Below are 21,895 nucleotides of genomic sequence, written 5' to 3' on the forward strand. Positions count from 1 at the left end.
TACTGTAGTTTATATAATGCACAAACCGTCTACATGGCAAGTTTCCTGAATGATAAATTGAAATCAAGCATCCAATAACAATAATAATGTAAAGCAATTTGTGAAACTGCTTCCTAAGAGCACCTTGGTTAGTTTCCAAAGAAAATAGATGTCAAAAAAATTCCAAATCTTACACGGCTTCATTGAGGTTGGCCAGCTCAGAGCTTTTGTAGATAGAATTTTCCCTAAATCTCTGTAAGGAAAACAAGCCTAAGCAAAGCGCTGAGCACCTTCAGTCCTTAATGACCTCTTTGGGATTTATAGATTTCTGATCAGATCTCCTATGGAACACAAACTGAGGTATTTCACCACATATTTCTTGCACCAATAAATGGGAGTTAAGGGTACTCAGTAACTCCCCATAAAGGCTCAGCATCTTGCAGAATCAGGACCCTATTTTGCATATTGTTTTTAAAATATGTAAATAATAAAAGACAGAGATACAGGTCTTGAAGTCCTTATTCAAGCTAAGGTCCTACACTGGATTCAATAATGTAAGGACTGCAGAAGTAAATGGATGGTCTGAAGTTTAGGGCTAATTCTTCCTTGCTTCACTCATACGATCGCCCCCAGTGATGGAGATAGGAGTGGGTCCTGAGAATGCTTCCTCACATGAGTAATCATTACTTGCCCAAGTAAGACATTGGATGGATGTTTTCTCTGAACATTACACCCACTTCTATGAGCAATGTGCAGGATTCAGCCCTTGGTCCTTAATCTTCCCAGTGAGAACACTACGCACAAGATGTAGCAACAAACCAGATTTAGTTCAAGGTTAGTCTCAAGAACCCTTATCTGATCCCTGACAGTAATTTATCACCCAGAACCCATCATTAGTGTCAAGCTGTTTTATTACCCACTAACTTAACACTGTTTTACCAAGAGTCAAGTGTGATGTCACTCATGTTAAAGTAATTTACAGCTAATAGATCTGAGGACCAAGTAAATGTTAACCTGCTGGGTTCTTTTCATACTGGCTGCTAGAAGTTCTTTTAAATTCTACCCAGTAGGCAAATTAAATAACATCAAGATAGGACTGATAATAATAACAACAAAATACATAGCACAAAATCCTTAAGTATTCTTGGAGTAGATCTTTTAACTTTAAATATAAAATTTCATCCACAGCATATTTTGCAAAGCTGAACTAGCTAGGAAGGCCTAGGAGACAGTAATAAATATTCTGCAATATGTGACAGGAAATTTGTTAATGCTCTGACCATGTAGCCAGCTTCTGCACATCAGCAGAGATAAAATCCCTGGTTGTGTTTTGATCATGTCTTCTCCTCCAAAACTTACATATTTTAGTTCATTAGGACCAGGATACATATTTAATGGCCTTGAATTCTCTTGCCATTTTGGAAGTTAAGAAAAATTACAAGAGACTTTCAAGCCATATTTTGTTGCAATAACTGCAGTCTGTTTCTGTTATATATGAACATAGTTTTCATTTTCAGTTTTCTTTGTCTCTCAGACCAATTCTGTGAAGTCTTAGGGTCATCCTCAGTGCAGGCTGTGTTTATAATAGAATACATTTCCCATTTTCAAGCACTTTTTGTCTTTTCGAATGAAATCTCTTGATGACGTCTCTAGGATCCCTATTTTCTGCCTTCTAGACATTCAGAGATAATCCTGATTAATGTATATATAATCTGAGCTGTGCGGGATGGGAAATTACACTTTCAGGATAAGAGTAAAGCCTTTCCTATCCATTAGAAACATAGTAAATAACTAAATCTGCTATTATTTTCCCCTGAAAGTTCTTAAACTCCAGGTCACTTCTATGTTGACTTGCAAAAGGAACATAAGAACATAAGAACGGCCATACTGGGTCAGACCAAAGGTCCCTCTAGCCCAGTATCCTGTCTGCCAACCGTAGCCAATGCCTGGTGCCCCAGGGGAGGTGAACTGAAGACAATGATCAAGCAATTTGTCTCCTGCCATCCATCTCCCGCCTTCGACAAAGGGCTAGGCACCATATCTTACCCCTTGCTAATGGCCACCTATGGCCCTAACCTCCAAATATTTATCCAGCTCTTTCTTAAACTCTGTTAGAGTCCTGGCCTTCACAGCGTCCTCTGGTAAGGAGTTCCACAGGTTGACTGTGCACTGTGTGAAGAAAAACTTTCTTTTATTAGTTTTGAACCTGCTACCCACTAATTTCATTTGGTGTCCTCTAGTTCTTATATTATGGGAACAAGTAAATAACTTTTCTGTATTCACTTTCTCCACACCATTCATGATTTTATATACCTCTATCATATCGCCCTCAGTCTCCTCTTTTCTAGACTGAAAAGTCCCAGTCTCTCTAGCCTCTCTTCATATGGGACCCGTTCCAAACCCTTAATCATTTTAGTTGCCCTTTTCTGAACCTTTTCTAATGCCAATATATCTTTTTTGAGGTGAGGAGACCACATCTGCACGCAGTACTCAAGATGTGGGCATACCATAGTTTTATATAGGGGAAGTAAGATATTCTTTGTCTTATTTTCTATCCCTTTTTTAATTATTCCTAACATCCTATTTGCTTTACTGACTGCCGCTGCACACTGCGTGGATGTTTTCAGAGAACTATCCACTACAATTCCAAGATCCCTTTCCTGATCTGTTGTAGCTAAATTTGCCCCCATCATATTATGTGTACAATTAGGGTTATTTTTCCCAATGTGCATTACCTTACACTTACCCACATTAAATTTAATTTGCCATTTTGCTGCCCAATCACTCAGTTTGCTGAGATCTTTTTGAAGTTCTTCACAGTCTGCCTTGGTTTTGACTGTCCTGAACAGTTTGGTGTCATTTGCAAACTTTGCCACCTCACTGCTTACCCCTTTCTCTAGATCATTGACAAATAAGTTGAACAAGATTGGTCCCAAGACTGACCCTTGGGGAACACCACTAGTTACCCCCTTCCATTGTGAAAATTTACCATTTATTCCAACCCTTTGTTACCAGAAGTCTTGGCCCTCCCAGACATTGCAGAAAAGCCCTAGTTAGGGAAGGTCTTTAAAGATTAAAATTTAACTGTTCTTGGAATCTCAGGTAAATATCTTGCTCTGACAACACACCTGGACTGTAAATCATTGCAACATCACTTTTGTCAGCCCCCCGTCAATAACTGTCCTGGGCTGCAAATTCTGTTTGATCAGCAAGCTCTTAAAACACTATTTATTGGTGACCTCAACTTCAACTCCCCGTAATGATTGTATGCAGATTAGCATATGGTTCTGGCATAGGTGACCCCAACACCAGGCTGTTAGAAATGATTGGCCTATAAAAACTTGAGCTCAAGATTTTTGTGTACCTGGGTTGAGGTTTTGGCAGCTGAAAACAAAACCTGGTCCAGTTGAAATGGGATGGAACAAACAGGTTTATAAACTTTCTTTTCCTTAATGGTGAAACAAATTATGGTCTTCTCCTACAAACACTTCGGCTTGGTCTACACTAGACCTTACAGTCAACTACAGATACACATTCTAGCTATGGCAATTGCGTGGCTAGAATGAACATATCCGCAGTGAACAGTAAGGTCTGTCCTCGCCGAAGGAGGTCAAGAGCAGCATAGGAGGAGTACAGCGGGTCGACTGCTGACCCAAGGAAGATCCATTTCATGTGTCTTTACCAGACACACAAAATCAAACTGCAGAAGATCAACCGTGAACAAGTCGGTTTCCCAGTAAGTATAGACAAGCCCTTCAATGCATGCATGGCTTTACTCATACGAGTAATTTCACTAGTTCTTAATGACACATGACTCTTTCCACTTTGGCTCTGTGGGGTTGCAAGAGGGAGTGATTGGATGTTAAAAATTGTTCATTAAGGGTCAGCTCCTGGCCCTGCCTGCACAGCCATAGAGATGATGCTGGCCACTGAATTAGTGATTCCACTAGATGTGGAGGAAGCGGGATTTAGGGACAGTCACCTAAGGCAGGGGTAAGCAAAAGTTCTAGGCCAGGCCCCACTTTTCATTCTTGCAATTAGCAGGGCTCCCCAGCTGCCTAAAGTCATCCACACCCACTGAAATGTTGGTTATGTTCATATGAAAAAAACAAAAAAAAAAACTTTTTGTGTGTGGAAGAAAATGAGTACATAGAATATAAAAATGTTATTAATCGATACTCAAATGTGACTACACATACATAAAACAGTAACATATTTCAACATTTTAATTAGATGGATGAGCTGAGACCCAGCACACACCCCTTATGAAATGTTCTACACCCAGCTTTGTGCACACCTGTCCTAAGACATGTGCCCACCTTGTGGCCCATAAGGCTCAGCTCCATGGCAAGTGTGTGCATGTCAGCCTGCAGGGATGCCATAGGGCTCTGCTGTTTAGCTTTCTTTCCAGCCTCTTCCCAACTGTAGGCAGTTGAGTTAGATCCATGTGGGCGACTGCAGCTTCACGGTCACAGTAACAATCATGGAGCAAGCACCTCTCTGGCCTGGAGGAAGATTCCTTCCCCTGTGCACAAGCCAGGCTAGGATCTGGATTTGGTCCTATAAACAGATGTCTTAACCTTGTCCAGTGAAGCCATTGTTAAGTCAAAATAATTTCATTCTGTCCCAAGTTCTCAAGCACCCACACACACATTAGCATCTGCCATGCAGTGAGTGCTGTTTGGCCTCAGTGAGCTATTTAATACAGTTTGCTACTCTGAATGGGTAAACGTTCTGTTAATTAGCTGTGGTTGCCATAGCACAGAGGCCTAGGGGTGCATGAGCAGTAGAAAGACATTTGTCATTTTTAAGATAGGCGACTGGGCTTTTCTTCAGTGAGGATTCTCATCCTGTTATAATAAATATTTATTACATAGCGATAGTACTGTAGTTGCACTTAGACTTTCCAGCTGAGCCCAGAGCCCCACTGTAAAAGGGTGTGCTGGACAACTACTATGAGAGACAGCCCCTGACTTGAAGAACTTACAACATAAGAGATGAAAGTTGTGGCATAATCGTGCCCCAGATAGGTGAGGTGACTTGACTGAGGTCACACAGTGAATCAGTAGCAGAACTGTGAATAAATTCTCAGATGTGCTCAACCCCAGTCCAATGCTGTATCCACTGCTTCTAGATATCAAATGTATTAGAGGATTAAAATGTCATTACTTTATCTTGTTTGGCTAGTTTATCTAAACAAGGTAAATTCTGCTTTGTGTCTGGCCCTGAAAGGCTTCATCCACTAGAATAGAAATCACTTTCAGAATGTACTTAGCACCATGCAAGCCTTGTGCACATTTACAGCCAGCTGCCCATATTCTCCAATCACTCATACTTTTGATGCTCTACTGAAGCCAACTGGATGGCATCAGGGTAGAGGTGAGAAGAATGTGGCTCTTTAACTGTTTGCATTTGTTTTAGGGTCTTTGTGTCCTGCATAATCTCACCACTTCCCTGTCCTTTAAATTTGCCTCCCCTGATGACACACACAATAGCAGTGAGTCACCCTGTCACAGCCTGCTTGTGTCCTTCTGAATGGAAAGGGCTAGGCAGGAACTCCCCTCAGAGCACATCACCATGGCCTGGTCATTTAGGGAATATCTTATGTTACTCAGCAGTCATCTGGCTTCATCTTATTGGTGTTCCCAGGTCTTTCACATTGTGGAAGCAAATGGAGCAGCATGCAGAAGTGAACCAAGGTCTCCTACAGGACCATAAGCGGCATTATCAGACCAGACCAGTTTCTTCCTATACACACTTATGTCTTATGTGACGCACACTTATGGTGACCCCAAATACTGCAGTCACGTAGTGAAACTCTACTGGTAGTGAACTATGATGAAAATCCAAGCTTGTTTCAAGGCACAATGCACCGAGTTCAGTTCCATCTATGGTGAACTTCCTACTGTGGGCTCCAGTTCTTCAAAGGTACATGTTTATTTTGCACATTCCTAATTTGTGCCTATCCAATACTCAGAGCAGATGCACCAGTTGGGAGATTGTGCACACTTGTGTATGCATGTGTACGGAATCCTCTGGCAGTGTGCTTTTCAGGTCCTCCTTCAGTCTTATTGCCATAGGTTATGAGTTGTTACAGTTGCCAACTCTAGGGTCATGTCTCATCTTTAACTTAATATGGAGCAGCTCAAACTTTCATCCTGGAGTGTGATGGGTTGGGTCACAGAGGTCCCCCTGGGACTGTCACCCCTTAAGCTGATCAGATGTCTAAGCCTACCTGCCTGCCCTCTCAGGCACTCTGCCATCCTATTCTTCTGGACCAGAAGTTCTGGCTCCTCCAGCAAAGGCAAAGAGGTGGGGTAACAACCCCTCTCCCCCAGTAGAGTAACACAGATGCTGATGACAGTTGTGGGAGGGCTCAGCTATACGGATTCAACAGCATCCAGGAGCATGCCCTCAAAAGGGACCAAACTTCCCTCCCCTAAAATCCATCTTACTTAGCTCATAAATTCATTCTCCGTATCAATGAAAAAGAGAGATGCGCAGTGGTTGCTCTTCCCCAAACCCACCACACACACACACACACACACACACACACACACACACACAGATAATTACTTATACGGAGTTTGATAATATACAGAAGTGGTTTTATTAAGTATAAAAAGTAGAATTTAAGTAACTGCAGGCAAAAACACAGATCAAAGCAAGTTATTAAACCAAAATTAACAATACACACCACTTAAGGTTAATAAACTGTGACTATGTCTACACTAGAGTTTTGTAGACATAACTCAGGAGCACCTGCACACAAAATGCATTTTGTTTGCAGAAACTGTCGACAAAAAAACCTGTACAGATGCTCCGGGGAGCCCTTTTGTCATCAAAGTGGGTCAAAGTATCAATTCACTTTTATGTGTAGATGTGATCTGTTGACAGAAGTTTTGTCTGAACATCTCTTCTGACAGTAACTTCTGTAGACAAATGTTTCTAGTGTAGACATAGCCTAAGAGAAATTGTTACAAACCATAATTCTTACCCTAGTCCTTATTTCAGATAAATTCCTTTAAGTCAGAGCTGATCTTTTCTGTGACTTGGATCTAATGGCTTCATGCGTCCTTAGAGTTCTTTGTTTTCAGTTTTCTTTGTCTGTATCCTCTAAGCGTGGGTGATGCAGTATCAAAAGCCAGCTGAAGATAACATTGATTGTTTCCCATTCCTTAAATAGAATTTGCTCAGGGTGGGAACCCTTTGTTTAACTCTCCCCATGGAAAAATACCAGATCCAAGCTGGATTCCAGCACCAGCGGGCATGCTCATGTAACTTCTGATAGGCAGACTTGAACCTGGGACCTATGGAGCTTATTGCATAGGCCTCTGCTGCATGAACTAAAAGCTAGTTCTCAGCCACAGCTGTAGAGGACTCTCACTCTTTCTCTCTGTTAAGTGGTCTAAGTGCCACAACATGGGAGAGTGAACCACACCCAGCAAGCATGTGGATTACAGTCACATGTAGGACCAACCACAGTTCTAGCTTACAGGAAAAACAAAGTCATTCTCAGATTGCTGCCTTGAGCACCAAGCCATTAAGCCCTTTAAGCACTATTCATGACTCTCTCACTAGAACGTCTAGATTAATAAATAGGTTTAAACTTAATCTTCTAACTTCCCATAGAAGAATGCTACGTACACACAAATAGAACATACATATTCTCAGGATCACAGGGTCTTGAATGACAGGTTATTCAATCTATTTTGCATAAAGTAAATTCGAGTCATGCATATTCATGTTCAAAAAACCTATTTCCACAAAAGTATGGAGGCAAAGTGTCCCATGGAGGTCCCCTTTTCAATACTCCAGTAAGTCAGCCAGAGAGTCAGTCACGTGCATAAACCTTGGATGGACATGAACACAGTTTTGTGTGTGTGTGCTTGAGAACTTGGAACAGAATGAAATTATTTTCACTAAACAATGGCTTCACTAGACAAGCATTAAGACAGCACATTGCATGATGACGTACTCCTCTGAATAGCCAGAGCTACTTAGATGACCAGTAGATGGAATAGCCACCCGACTGTTCTCACTGCCCATGAATGTGTTCAAATTCCTTGAGGCTATGCCTTTCTGCCAACGAAGGTGGAAAACACAGCCAGGGAGACTGAGATGTTGAAGACAGACTGAAAAATGAGGTTAGACCAGGTGAGAAATGCTGCCAAAGAGTTGCAGTGGGGCAATAATAACAACTTAGAGACCTTGTTGATGTGTGTGCCGGACAAAGCCAGAGGAGCTGAGATGGGTTGGAGAGACTGATAAATAAAACCATTTGTCTGGCAATGGAGGTAAGGGAGTGAAGGCAGCAAAACATGTTACTTGTGGAGGTGTAAAAATCATCTGGCAAAGCAAGCTACATTTAGCTACATTGCGGGGTGGGGGCTACACTGCTTATGTATCACTATCTTACTCAGGAGCCATCATAGTGCCACTTCTCCATCATGGGAAATTATTTCTATCAATGTAAAATAAAAGAGGAGAAAAAAGCAGGCTGGAAACTAGCCCATGGTAAAGACGTCGCTGAAATTCATGACTGGCAGAGCTTCGTGAGCATCAGCGGACATACGCCAGATTTGAAGTCAGCCTGTGTGTGTTTCTGGGTGTGCACACATGGAAGGTCAGTGCTTTGAGTCAATAAGTTCTCTTAGGAATGAGTGTGTGAAATGCTTTAGACGCTGAATGGACATTACTATAACACCTGACAGGCTTTTTAATGTGAAAATGTGTGTGTCCAGCGACCCAGCAGTTAAAATGTTGTTCTGAAGAAAGTGATAATGAAAATGTCACTTGGGGAGTGGACTTAATTTCTCTTTCTGCATCTTCAGGGTCATGTCTGCTTAGTTTATGGATGCAAATCAGTTGCTGCAACTCTCAGCAGCACAGTCACCATAAATTTGGAAGATGATTTAGACTAAATAAGCGGCCCAGGTTTGTACGGACTTTAAGCCCAGAGTGGCTTATCCCTCTGAGTGTTCTGAGTTATAACCCAGGCTCCAGCTTAATTTGGGCTGGAATCTGTCCACTTCACACTGCAGATGCAGACACTCGAGTGCTGACAGTCCTCCGGTGCCTTCCCACAAGTCCCCTCAAAAGACAGACAGATTCACTGAAATTGATACGATTGCCTTGGAGAGAATCCTAGAGCAAAGATTCACAACCAGGGATACAAGTGTACCCATTGGGATACTCGAGGGGTCTGCTAAGAGGTACTCAACTAAGTTAGATCAGTGTTTCTTGACCTATGGCTTGCAGCCCTCAGGGAAGACATGGGGTGGGCTTCGGAGGGTTGCAAAAGCAAGGAAATAGCAAGAAGGGCAAATGTGGGGAGATCCATGCCATACACCCCTCCCCCAAAGCTAAGCTACATGCTTTTCAGCCCTACCAGCAGTACTTGGGCTACTGTTCATTCCCTCTGGGGTACTTGGATTTGGCCACTGTTGAAAGATAGGACACTGGGCTAGAGGGACCTCTGATCTGACCCAGTATGGCTGTTTTTATGTTCTTATGTGAAGGGCAGAGACATGAGGTAAACAGTCTACCCAGAGATTTCCATGTTCCCCGTCTTGCCAAGCCCAAGCCTCCCAATCATAAGATCTTTTAAAAAATAACATATAGCCCACTTCATCAGCAGATCTCAGAGTCCTTTGCAGAGAAGCCTGTATGATTATTCACATTTTACAGGTAGAGAAAATGAGGATGAAATAGGTGGAGCCACCCAAAGCCACCCTGCCCGAGGGGCAGAGATGATTTGGAGCACCTGGTCTGGTGACAACCACTAATTTACCCTGCTTGTTTGAGGTCTTAAAATTTGCCTTCTAGTTTCTGAGCCTGAGTCACACTCTCAAGCTGTTCTCTGGTTAGGGCTAGAAACTTACCTTTGTTTCCATGGAAGCTGGGAGTCTGGAATAACCACAGGACTGAGGCGTTAAGAAAAAAAATCACAAGCTGCATGGTAGGATGGCTGAGAATCAGCAAATGAGTCCTGTCCCCAAGATGCTGGGAGAGGAGAAACAGCTGATAGATTCTCCGTAGAGGCTCAACATTGTGCACAGTTTGACCCAAGCAGTTCAAGAAACTGATCCTGCTGCAGTGAAGTCAACAGGAGTTCTGCCATTAATTACAAAGAGGGCGCAAATGGGCCTTGGCCCTGCGAGGATTTAAATACATGAAAGCTCAATAGGACCTTTCTCTTGTAGCTAATAGAACTCCCAGGTAGAAGGGCTTGCAGGATCGGGGCCTTAGGGGCATAGCAACTAATAGCTCAGAAGCTCAAGTACTATTTTTTGGAGCTGCATCATGGTACCAGCTTCCCAGCTGGGGCAAAAAGGAGAAAGGCCCTTGGCATGTCTCCTCGGGCCATGTACTAACAATGTTACATCATGACTTAGGTGGCTTGAAGCCCTGCTCTCTCCCCTCACCCCCGCCCCACTGAACAATGGCTAACTGTTCTTTTTCCATCTATAAATTTGTCTGAGTTAACAGTTCCCAAGATCTGGCAGCAAGCTGGAGCTGGGAGTGAGCTGAGAGATAGGAGAGTGACAGTCTGAAATGAAACACAGAACGGCGGGGCCTGCAGCCGTCAGACAGGAGCCTGGCGCTCTCCCTTAAAGATTACGCAGACTCCTTCGCCGGAGCCCTCCGCATTCCCCAAAATCCTAGCAACAAAGTGCTGTCTCTCAGCCTCCCATGAATCATGTGAATTTAACCTTTCACCTGGCCACAAGGAGGTTCATATACCAAAATAGCCTCGTATTCCCCCTACTTCATTTCATTTATTGCCTTTCGGGCGGGGGAGGCAACTCGGCAGGGTAGAAACCAAATGTTAGTGGAATGGCAATAAAAGTGAACTAAGCATTCGGCCGCAACTCCCTGCCTTGCTGGGCTGGGCTGTGCCTGGCAGATCCTGAGCACCAGTCCAGGGACCCAGCAGAGACAAGTCTGCTCTTTTCCACTGTTAGCATGAAATATTCCCCCTTCCCCCATACATGCATGTGCACACGCGCACACACACACACACACACACACACACAGACTGAATGGCATAGAGTGAGCAGGTGAAGAGGAGGGAGTTGAAAGTAGGACCCCTGGATTCTATTTCTAGCTTTCTTGGTAAATTGCTATGCCCCTAAGGCCCCGACCCTGCAAGCCCTTCTATTTAGGAGTTCTATTCGCCACAAGAGAAGGTCCAACTGAGGTTTCACATGGCTAAATGCTTGCAGGGCCAAGGCCCACTTGTACGCCCTTTGTAATTACTGGAAGAATTCCTACTGACTTCACTGCAGCAGGATCAGTTTCTCAAACTGCCTGCACCACACCAGGCACAATGTCGAGCATCTACTGAGAAGAGCTGCATGCCCATGTCTCCCAGTGACTTTGCTTAGAGTTGAGGGGCTCAACAGCTCTCGGGGTCAAATTGGCCTGACCCGTAAAATGGGAGTGATAAATTTCACCTTTCTGTATCTCAGTTTTTCCCAGCTGGAACGTGGGTACAAAGATATTTACCCATCTCCTTGGGAGAACGGAAAGTTAAATTAATGTTCGCAACATTCTTTGAGACTATGGGATGCAAATCAGCAAGGACAAGTGCAGGCTTATTACCCCCACTTATTTTATTATACAGGCTGAATCTCTCTAATCCAAAACTCTTTCCTGTAGCAACATCCATAATCAGGCATGATTTTGGTTAGCCGGATGACCACTTATCATGGGTCATCCAGCTAACTAAAATATCTGTTAGTCTATAAGGTGCCACAAGACTTCTTGTTCTCGCAGCTACAGACTAACAGGGCTACCTTTCTGACACATCATGGATGTGACCAAGTTACCTGTGGTCCCATAAAGTTTGTTTCCAGCCAGCAGTCCTGACTCTCAGTGTTCTGTGCTGTTGTTTAGTTGTAATTTACCCTAAATGTCTTCTAAGAGCCCAGTAAGCAGTTGGGAGTGTTGGCCTCTCATGGTCCAGCATATTCTGTCCTTCCTCACCCCTGAGGTCTCAAGGGTGCGGGACTAGAGAGGTTCAATCTGTATTCCTTTGATAATGATACTAGCCGGTGCCCATTCTGCTCAGACCCCATCCCATCTTCCAACAGATTCATGCAACTCCTTTGCTGTGACGGTCCCTTTCTGGTATTCACTCCTGGGTGGGCAAAGCTGCCTTTGAACTCTCCAACACACTCTTTATACACAAAATTGTTCAAGGCAGTGAGAAGCAGAGCTCGGGGTTAAAAGGCCCCAGTAGGGCTGTGCCTTCTGCAAGGCAAAGCGCAAACCCGCGGTCACTTGCAGACCATTTCTCCCCTATAAATTGCTTGGCAGAAATGCTGAACCCCTGGAGCTGTGCCCAAGCGCCCCCTGGGGGGTACGGTCCGTGCCCGGGCTGAGGCGGTGGCGCTCTGGGATCAGCCCGTTTCCCCCTCTGCCTTTGGAGAGCCGCTGCTCCAGGTAAGCCCGGCTGGGAACTCACGCGAGGGAAAAAGGCGTCTTAAAACCACCCCCCGCCCTCCCGGCACACACGCGCGTTCAACCCCCGGAGCCGCCGCTGCCTGCGCGGAGCAGAAGATAAACATCCCCCCGAGGCGCGTGGTTTGTTTAACCCTTTCCACCGGTGCCTCCCAAGTGGTCCCCATCTCCTGCCCACAACCCCATCCTCGCCTCTCAGCTCCGGCCCTAGGCCCCCCTTCCCGCCTGTGCTCTGCCAGCCGGGCTCGCCTTCCTCCCGCGTGGGACCTGCGCGAACTCGGCCCCCTGCAATCGCCGCGCTGCGGAAAAGGCCAGGGAGTCAGGTAGAGGGGCAGCGGGTCCTCCGGGGCTCTCCCCGAGGGGGGCGGGAGTTTGGGCGCTGCTCGGGGACTGGAGGTGAAATGCGCCCTGCCCTGTACACTGGGACCGGGCCGGGAGCTGCGCTGGGCTCCTTCCCCCTCGGCGCGCGGCGGGGCCGGGCCGGGCACGGGTGGGAAATTGCGGGCAGCCTCCAGCCATGTTCCCGGGTGGTGTCCGCTTCGTTCACGCGGGAAGCGAGCGGGGGCCCTGCTGGTGGCTTGGAAAGCCTGTGGGGACGTGTGCCGTCTGTCCTAGGGCCCGGCAGCCTGCAGGGCACAGGCAGGTTGCATTCGGGGGTGGGCTCGGGTTTGGGTAGGAGGGAGCCGGGAGGACATTGCGGGGGGCGATCGCCCGGGATCCGGGTGCGCCTGGTCAGCTCCGCACCTCGCCCCGTTCCCACGCGTGGCAGAGGGGATCGTGGTCCGGAGCGGACGGGTGGGACGGGTCCGCCTGGCTCCGCGCGGGGCCCTTTGTGCGTTCCTTGGGCACCTGCCAGGAGTGGCCGGGGTCGGGGTGGGCGCACTCCGCTCGGCCAGGGCTGGGGCGCTCCGAGGTCACCCTGGAGGGTTTGCGTCCGCCGGGGAGGGACCCCGCTGTCTTCCCCTTACACCTGAGCTGGAAGCAACGGCCCCTGTTCCCCATGACCGCCCTCCCGCCAGTGCGCCCCTTTCCCGGGCAAGGCACGGCCCAAAGAGAAGGGGGCCGGGGGGCTACTCGCCAGGGCCTGGGAGCGCCGCTCGGTCCGTCCCAGAGCCCTGCAACACCCCCACCCGAAACCTCCCTCTGCCCTGGCCCCGAGCCGAGCCGGGCCGGGTTGGCCTCCGAGCAGCAGCGAAGTCAGGAATTGCCCTCGAGGCCGGGGTGTTTTCCCCGCGGCTGGCCTGGCGCTGGCGCAGGGGCGTGGATGTTCCCTCTTCGCAGGTCGGCCTGGGACCCTCCCCCCGCACTGAAGGACCCCCCCCCCCATCCACAACCCCGCCGTCTGGGGGCTCCGATCCCTCCGCGGGGCTGGGGGGTGCCCCGTTGAATTCCGCGCGGCTCTGCCCCCTGGCAGCCTGCGAGGCGGTGCCCCCGCCCCGGGGTATTACACGCGCAACACGGTCCTGGGAAGATCGCGGCCCTTGCAGGCCCCGATCCTGCGCTCCTTCGCCCAGCGCCCCGCCGGCCGCTTGGACAGCGGTGACAGGGGCATTGCGGTGACCTCCAAAGCGCACAGCCTGCGGGGCCACGGAGGCCCAGCCCTCCCTCCGGATCACCCAGCGGGAAGAACCGGCTGCCAGATGCAAACCACGGGCCCGATCCCAGCTCCAGCCGCGCGAAGGGCGCAGCGCTGCAGCCAGGCCCCGGGCCTTGTTCCGACCCCACTTCCGCGGTCACCCGGCTGCCCCGAGCGTCCGGCCCGGGGCCGCACACTTGGCCCGGGGGGAGGGGCTTTCCCGGGGTTCTTTGCCCCTCCCCACAGCCCAGAAGCTGCTTCCTCCGGGCTCGGGAAGGCACAAGGCTGGCAGGAGGGTGGGAGTCCTCAGTCTCCTGCCCCTCCCGGAGCTAACCCCTTAGCTGCCCTCCGAGGGTGGGCTCCAGCCTGCGCCTTTCGTCGCCGGAGTGGCCAGCGCAGGAGCGGGGAGAAAGCCCCTTGCATGGGCCCAGGGCAGCACCTGGGGGCCCGCTGGAAGAGCGGCTCGGGGAAGGGTCCGGGGTCGGGTGTGTGCCCGGGGATCCCAGCCCAGCCAGGGTCGGCAACAGGAGAAAGCGTGTGGGCCTCGGACAGACACACCGAAAGACCAACCTCGCGGGTGGCAGCGGAGTGATTTCCGCTGGGTGGGAGCCAAGTGGCCCGGCACTGGGCAGCGGGGTTTCCAGCAGAGCCAGGCAGGAGCCTGGGATGGAGGAGCGTCTGAGTGGGACCATTGGGTCCTCGGGCTCGGGCTGCACTGCAGGGCTTGTCTGCCTGGGAAGTCAGTTAGTTCTGCACAGAGCTGCACGCTGCCAGGGCATTGCCAAACCGAGCAGCTCACACGAGGGAGCCCAGTGGCCAAACAGGAGCGGGGATGAGAGGCCTCCCTGGAGGCCAATGTAATTACCTCGGCTTAGTGCGCCCTGGTCACAGTTACACGAGGGAGTTTTGTAGACAAAACTGCGCAGTGTCAACACACAAAATGCATCTTGTCAACAAAAGCTGTTGACAAACCAGCCGTGTGGGTGCTTCTGGGGCCCTTCTCTGGGCAGAGCAGACAAACGATGGAGCCGCGTGAGTGCGTAGCCGCCATCTGCCAGCAGAGGTTCTGGTGGAACGTCTCTTCCAACAGTGACGTCTGTAGATAGGTCGCCGTGGTGGAAACATGGCCACTGACCAGCTTCCAAACTGAACGGAGGTGGGGGCGGGGGCGCTGAACTGGTTCCTCGTGGCGGAGTTACTGTGGCCAGATAAATGCGCTGATGTTCCGGAATGACAACCTTTGCAGTGGGGACAAGCAAGAGAAAGAGTTTTGCATCTGAGCGAGCTGGTCTTTGCCCAGGAAAGCTTGTGTCTGGTGTGTGGGTTAGTCCAGAAAGTGCCACAAGACTTCTTGTTGTGTTTTCCGGGGGTGGGGAAGCAACTAACCCTTCTCTTTTCCTCTCCCAGAGCTACCGGGGTGACAGCAAGGAGCGGGTGGAGAGAGAGAGGGCCCATGGTCCCGCTTTCCTCTCCTGGAACTGTGCCCTACCTTCCCACCCCACCCCACCCCACCCACCACTTCGCTTTTAATCACCTCTTTCGACACAACTTTGATCGGGCGCCTGTGGCCAGGGCCGCTGCTGCAGCCGTCTGGAGGGACTGGGGAATAAATCGGGATAACTTAAACTCTTGGGTGATGGTGGGGCTGAAAGGAGCCTGGTTACTGCATGTGTGAGTGTGTATCCCTGCCTGGGGAGTTATATGTCTCTGTACCTATTAGTAAAACGCTATGTAAGATTTCCTTTAGCTTATCTATCTATGTATCTACCAAAGCCTATATTGTATATATTGACACCTCTTTCCCCTCCTGTATGGACACATATGTGCGTGCGGGTGTTTTGATACTATTTTACAATCATGCGCATCTCAAGAGAAATCTTTCCGAACGATTTTAAATTAAAATGCGCCCACGTCATATTTTCAGTTGTATGAGTAAAATCCGAAAACGGGGGTTGTTTTCCGCCGTCTGCGGCGCGCTCGCTTTTCCCCGCTTGGACCGCAAGGGCTAGTGGAAGGGCATTTTCAAAGGCGTTTAAGAAGCGTCGCTCGGCCGAGGAACGCGCATCGCCGATCTGGAGCCCCTCTGAGCTGCTCTTCTCGAACTGCTCGTCTGCGTGCGGAAAATAGACTGTACATTGCAGAACCTTCTGGGAATGGGCTCGAATATGACCAGGAAATAAATACACAAGTTTAGCCGGTGGCATCGGGTGGCTCCGTGGCGAACCGCCCGCGCTCTGACACACGTTGATTTTAACGGGAGACTTTCCCTGCCTCCAACCTTTCTGTCTGGTTACCAAGCGAGAAGTAACGCTCAGCCCACCTGGAGAAGCCAGGTCCGGCTCTTACTTTCCTGCTGTCTTGCGTGGAGCTCTTCTCTCGCTGCTAACAACAGCATTTAACCCCCCGCCTAGTCATGCCTTGTGCTCGTAGGACGTTAGCACTCGGTGCCAACGCAGGAACGGCACAGACTAGAGCGGGGGCCCGATCCTGCGGGCAGTGCGTTGCCTCCCCCGGTAGTGAGCGGGTGCTGTGGAGGGGCACAGCCCGCGGGATCGGCTCCCCGTTTCCCCGGGAAGCAGCGGACAGCGCGGGGTGAAGCGGGAGTTTTTTCCCATTTGCGCAGAAGCGGGGAGAGGCTGAGGCAGATCCCAGGCCTACGGGGCGATCGCTGGGCCGTGGCAAGGGAGGAATTTCACGGGGCTCCCGAGGCGATCGCTGCGGGCTCGCGCAGGGAACCCGGCTGAGAACTCGCCCGGCCGGGGACCCCAAGAAGGGGACTTTCATCGCACCGATCGCGGGCGGCCGGCTGCAAAGGCTGCAAGAAAACTCGGGCTCCTTCCTCGCACCCGTCGCCTGTCCCGTGCGAGCCGGATCGCGCCCGCCGTGGCCCCCCAGGGCCATACCCGAGCTGTGGCTTTGAACGGAAGAACGGCCGCTCGTCTGGGAGGGGCAGCCCTGCTCGGCTGCAGGCCGGGAGCACGGTACAGCCTGACACCCGGGGCGATCGGCCTGCGTGGGTTAGACCCACTTCCTCAGATGCTCGGAGCCCGCTTTCCTCCCCCGCCACCTGCACCCCGGGCTCCCGACATCTGCTCCCGTCTGAAAAACACGGAGAAGTGGCTCTGCCCACGGACTCCTGAGAAAGAAACCTGCAGGCGCTAAGGTGCGACGGCCCGGCTGGTTCTTCGAACTGCCGAACAGGGCCGGCTCAAGGGTCCATCAAACAGGGGCAGATCAAAGGTCCATCAGACTTAATGCCCTGTCCTCAGTGCCTGGGCGCCACCCAAATCCTCCAATGATTAGAACAGGGACAGAGGGAGCCACGCTCGCCCGCACTCCCGCAAACCAGAGCAGCAGGACGGCAGCACGTGGAGGACGACCAGAAGGGCTGGTCAGCTGAGGAGCTTTCGTGGGACGGACCCGCTTCTTCAGGACACTCCTGAACCAGCGGCGGAGCCGGTGCAAGGCAGAGCGACGTTACGTCTATAAGCAGTGGAAGGGAAGCCGAGCGCGTCTGTATCTTCCCAGCCAGCGAGCAGCCCGGTGGCACCTTCTGGACTATGAGCCCCCGTGGGCACAGCCCCGCTTGGTCAGAGCCCAGGTCTTTGCCCACGGACGCTTGTGCTCCAGCCCCTCCAAGGTGCCGCGTTACGTCGGTATTTGTTTACGCGAGAGCTGCGCCGCGCGCGGGAGGGTGGCAGGAAACCCGGCTCGGTTGTGTATTCAGCAGCAAGTTTTCCGGGTGGGTTTGGGCTTTTGCCGGACAATAGGAGCTCCCCGCGCTTTTCACCTCTCCCAGGCAGCGGCCCCTTGAACAACACCTGCCTGAGACGTAGCAGAGGGGCCGCCGAGCTCGTCTACACTACAGCACAACTCTACCGCTGCAACCCCCTCCTTCGTAAGAAGGACCCGGCAATACGAATCAGCCCGGGGCTTGTCACTTAGGGCTCGGGTCTGCCTTTGGTTCCCCGCTCCCGGCTGGGGAGCAGTTCGGCCGGGCAGCTTCGAGAAGTAGCCTCCAGGAGTCTGGCTTCTCACCGCTTCGCCCCGCAGGAGCCGCGGGTAAAACATGGCCCCGTGGGATTTCCGTTCACTCGCCGGGCTGAGGGCGGCTGCGGACCAGGTGGTAGGTCCGTGCCCCCCCCACCACTTTTCGTTGTGTTGTTATGACAATAAAAGCTGGAGCTCGCTGTTAACTGCGGGGTCACTTCACGGCTGCCCCCGAGCCAGGGGGCCCCCTTAGCCCGGCAGGGACGGGGCAGATGGTTCTCCCGCTCGGTGCTGCACGGGGGGCTCTTAACAGCAGCTTCGCCGTGTGTGGGGGGGGGGAATAATCTCCCCTCTGACCCCGGACGAGCAGGACGCGGGCAGGGAACGGAGCGCGCGGGGTCGGCTCCCTGCAGGGAGAAGCCGCTTCGCCCCAGCCGCCCGCTCCGTGCTAGCTGCGGGATTCAGCAGCGATTCCCTCCCCGCGGGTGCACCTTAGCCCGGCGGCTCAGACCGCTCTCCCCAGGGCAGCGCAGGTCCCGCCACCAGCGGGGGCTCCGCGGGGAAACCAACGCCTGCAACAAATGGCCCTCGTGCGGTTCCTGGGCCCAGCCGCTCCCCGCTCCCCGCCCCCCCGGCCATGGAGGCGGCTTTCGGGAGCGACCCAATCCTGGGAGGACACAGGGGCCTCCCTAGCCCGGCGCGTCACGTGACCCGGCCCATACAATTGCCCCGCTGGGAAGGGAAGGCCGCCACTCGGGCTCCGGGATGGGCCGAGCGAGGAGCCAGTGACGGCAGACCCGGGCGCTGGGGCCGAGCCAAGGCGGGGGGGCTGCAGTCTGGGGAGGGGGGGGCTGCAGCCTGGGGGGGGGGCCAGCCCCGCTCGGTGCTGGGATTCCCCCCAGGATTTGGGATTCAGTGGCCGCTTCGTCCCCCCCCCGCGCGTCCCCCCCGTCCCCCCACCGCGCTCCTTCCCCGCCGCGATGTAAGTACTTCTCCGCGCCGGGCTGGGCTGGGCTGGGCGGGCCGGGAGCTGGGCGGTAACCCGCCGCGCTGCAAGGCGTCGCTAGCCGGGCTGGCCCGGGCTGCGGTGTGCTCAGCCGCGCTTGGCAGGGGGGCCCGGGGCAGGACTGCTTGGCTTCTTGTCCAGGCAGCAGCGCAATCGATCGGAAGGGGACTCTGCCCTCCGGGCGCGCCGGCCGGGGATCGGTGCCGGCTCGGCTCACCCGGGCACGCGAGCGCCGAGCCGGTTCAAACCCCCCAGACCCAGTCCTGGGTTCCTGACCGCTTAAACTCACAGGGGAAATTACAGGGTTGTGGGGCGGCGGGTGGCCGCGGCGGGTCTTGTGTCGGCTGCGCTGTGGTGCCGCTTTTCGGCGAGTGGCTTTCGAAAAGTGTCTCTTGGGTTTGTGCTGCTTGGGAGGGACTTTTCCCACTGCAACAAGCACCGTAACAAGGCAAAAAGTACCCAAGCCCCCGCTACGGTAAAATCTTAAATCCTTAAAACGACTTCGAGGATTTTATTTGCCCAAATCAATGTTGTAAAGTGGGGGGGAGCAAATCGCGTTAGAATTCGGTCACATTCAGGCGGAAAGCAGAACACTTGCGAGAGACTCTTTCGAAACAATCTCTTGGTACCAAAAGTTGGGGGCGTTTGTTTCAAACGCGGAAAGGCGCCCGTTCAAAACACTTTCCTTTCATCTGGCGCCTCACTGTAACCGGGAGACTCAGAGCTGCGTTTCTGCAGACTGATACTCCCTTAGCAAAATCCAAAATACATATTATCCGCTGTACACCAACTGTTCGTGTCATTAATACTTTGCAGATTTCAGTACACACGATGTTAAATATAAACACGCGTAGCTCTGTTATCATTGTAATGTACGCGGGCGGGTACGCGTTATAACGGTCCGTGCAGTATAATTACACCCTGTTGCCGTATTGCACAGTGCAACACACAAGATGTGTTCCACAGTATATTTCTGCGCACTCTCCGGAGTTTTCTCTCGCTACTGAGTTATTATGGGTAATACCGGCAAAGCGAACACCTCAAAGGGGAATCGGCTCTGGACTAAGCAGCTGTAGCTGGCAATAGCCCGACCCTTTCACTCTGGCCCGGGGCTTCTAGCCACGCAGTCGCTTTTCCTCCTATCTGAGCCGCGCTTCCTTGGGCTGGAGACGTGCGAAAAGCCGCCTCTGGCCGCCGGGTGGAAGGCGCTGCTGGGACCCCACGCGGGCTGGGCAGGTTCGCTGTGCCACACAAAGCCGCTAGCCGTCTGCTTGCCTGTTGCAGGTGCCTGGCTCTGTTCCTGACCTGAGCCCGAACATCGGGAGCCCGCCAGCTGCAGGGAAGCAGCCCCGCCGCACGTGCTCTGCGCCTCGGACTCTTGCAGCGTCACTGCCCCCGGAACCTTCCGGCCAGCTGAGCCGCCGCCGCCGCCGCGCTGCCCCGGCCCGCGCCTTGGAGGATATAACATGTATCAGAGTTTAGCCCTCGCCCCCAGCCACGGGCAATCGGCTTATTCCCACGACTCCAGCAATTTCCTGCACTCCTCGGCCAGCTCCCCGGTGTACGTGCCCACCACCCGCGTGCCCTCCATGCTGCAGAGCCTGCCCTACCTGCCGGGCTGCGAGCCTGCCCACCAGAGCCACCCCTTGGGCAACCACCCTGGCTGGGCGCAGAGCGGCGGCGAGGCGGCGGCCTACAACCAGAGCAGCCAGCACCCGCCTTCGGGCTTCCCCTACTCGCACAGCCCGCCGCTCAGCAGCCCGGCCGGCCGGGAGGGAGCCTACCAGAGCCCGCTGCTCCTGGGCAGCGGCGGCCGGGAGCAGTACAGCAACGCCTTGGTGCGCTCGGTCAATGGCTCCTACTCCAGCCCCTACCCGGCCTACGTGAGCCCGGAGATGCCGCCCTCCTGGGGCGCGGGACACTTCGAGAGCAGCGTGCTGCACAGTCTGCAAAGCAGGCCGGCCGCCTTGCCCGGCAGGAGAGCCACCTTCGGTAGGTGACCAGACCTGTCCCCGCGGGGCCGCCCCACTGCGCCGCCGAGCCCAGCCAGGCTGAACCGCGCGCGGGTCCCTGCCCTGGAGCGCTCGGGTCTGGAGGCCCTTGGGTGGGGCTAGCGCTGATTAAGTGCCAGTGATTTGCACGGCACAGACTCCTCTAGGAACACTGGGGGGCCGGGGAAGGGCAGGGGGGAATTAGGGAGGGAACTAGGAGAGGGGATGGACCCCCCCCCCATCCATTGCACATGTCCTGGAGGCGACTTCCCCGCGGGACACCCCGGGAGAAATGGGAGCGGGGCCTGAGCTGTGTCCCACTGGAGCCAACAGGCGCTTCAAGGGACAGCAGGATTCCCTGCTAGGAGCCTCCTGGCAACTGCCCCCGCGTTAGCGCTGCGCCCGGTTCCTGGGGATGGGCCCATGGGGGGTATGAACCAGGAGAATCTCAGTCCCTGCGTGACCCTGAAGGCCCAGAGCCGCCCGCATCTCTACCCCTGTCCAGGAAGGGCCCAGTGATAACAGCCCCGCTGTCCCCCCGCAGCAGCTGGGCCGCCCCACGTGCAGGCCCGTAGGCGTGGGGTGATGTGTGTGTATAGCACAGCCCGGACCCGTAACGCGTTAAAAGGGCAAGTGATTTCCCCGGAGGACAGAAAACTGGCGGCTGTTAAAGGCCTTGCCCTCCCCCCGCCGCGAGCTCTCCTTCCTACAATGTCGACTTTGTGCCTTTCTCTCAATACTTGCCCTTGTGTTTAAATCAGGAGGGCAGATTTATAGCCCCTCGCCTTTTAAGTAATTTATTGTGGTAAATTAGTTTATATTTGAACAGACTCTCGGGCTCCTAATTCGCCTTCACCCAAACAATTCCCCAGTTGCATCCATCGG

At 52.6% G+C, this 21,895-nt stretch overlaps 1 protein-coding gene and 1 long non-coding RNA gene across 2 annotated transcripts in view; one reads left to right on the plus strand and one right to left on the minus strand.

Moving 5' to 3' along the window:
• LOC142022319 (uncharacterized) overlaps positions 1-17,662 on the minus strand; it is an 83,537-nt gene extending 65,875 nt beyond the window's left edge. The window contains exon 1 of the long non-coding RNA XR_012647928.1: positions 14,594-17,662. This is a non-coding gene — a long non-coding RNA (uncharacterized LOC142022319). The remainder of the gene's footprint in view (positions 1-14,593) is intronic.
• Positions 17,663-18,763: 1,101 nt separating this feature from the next.
• GATA5 (GATA binding protein 5) overlaps positions 18,764-21,895 on the plus strand; it is a 29,499-nt gene continuing 26,367 nt past the window's right edge. Inside the window, exons 1-2 of the mRNA XM_075012043.1 lie at positions 18,764-18,995; positions 20,304-21,011. Of these exons, the coding sequence (XP_074868144.1) occupies positions 20,486-21,011 (526 nt within the window). The 5' untranslated portion in view covers positions 18,764-18,995; positions 20,304-20,485. The remainder of the gene's footprint in view (positions 18,996-20,303; positions 21,012-21,895) is intronic.

The sequence above is a fragment of the Carettochelys insculpta genome, chromosome 17, assembly GCF_033958435.1.
Source record: "Carettochelys insculpta isolate YL-2023 chromosome 17, ASM3395843v1, whole genome shotgun sequence".
NCBI lineage: Eukaryota > Metazoa > Chordata > Testudines > Carettochelyidae > Carettochelys > Carettochelys insculpta.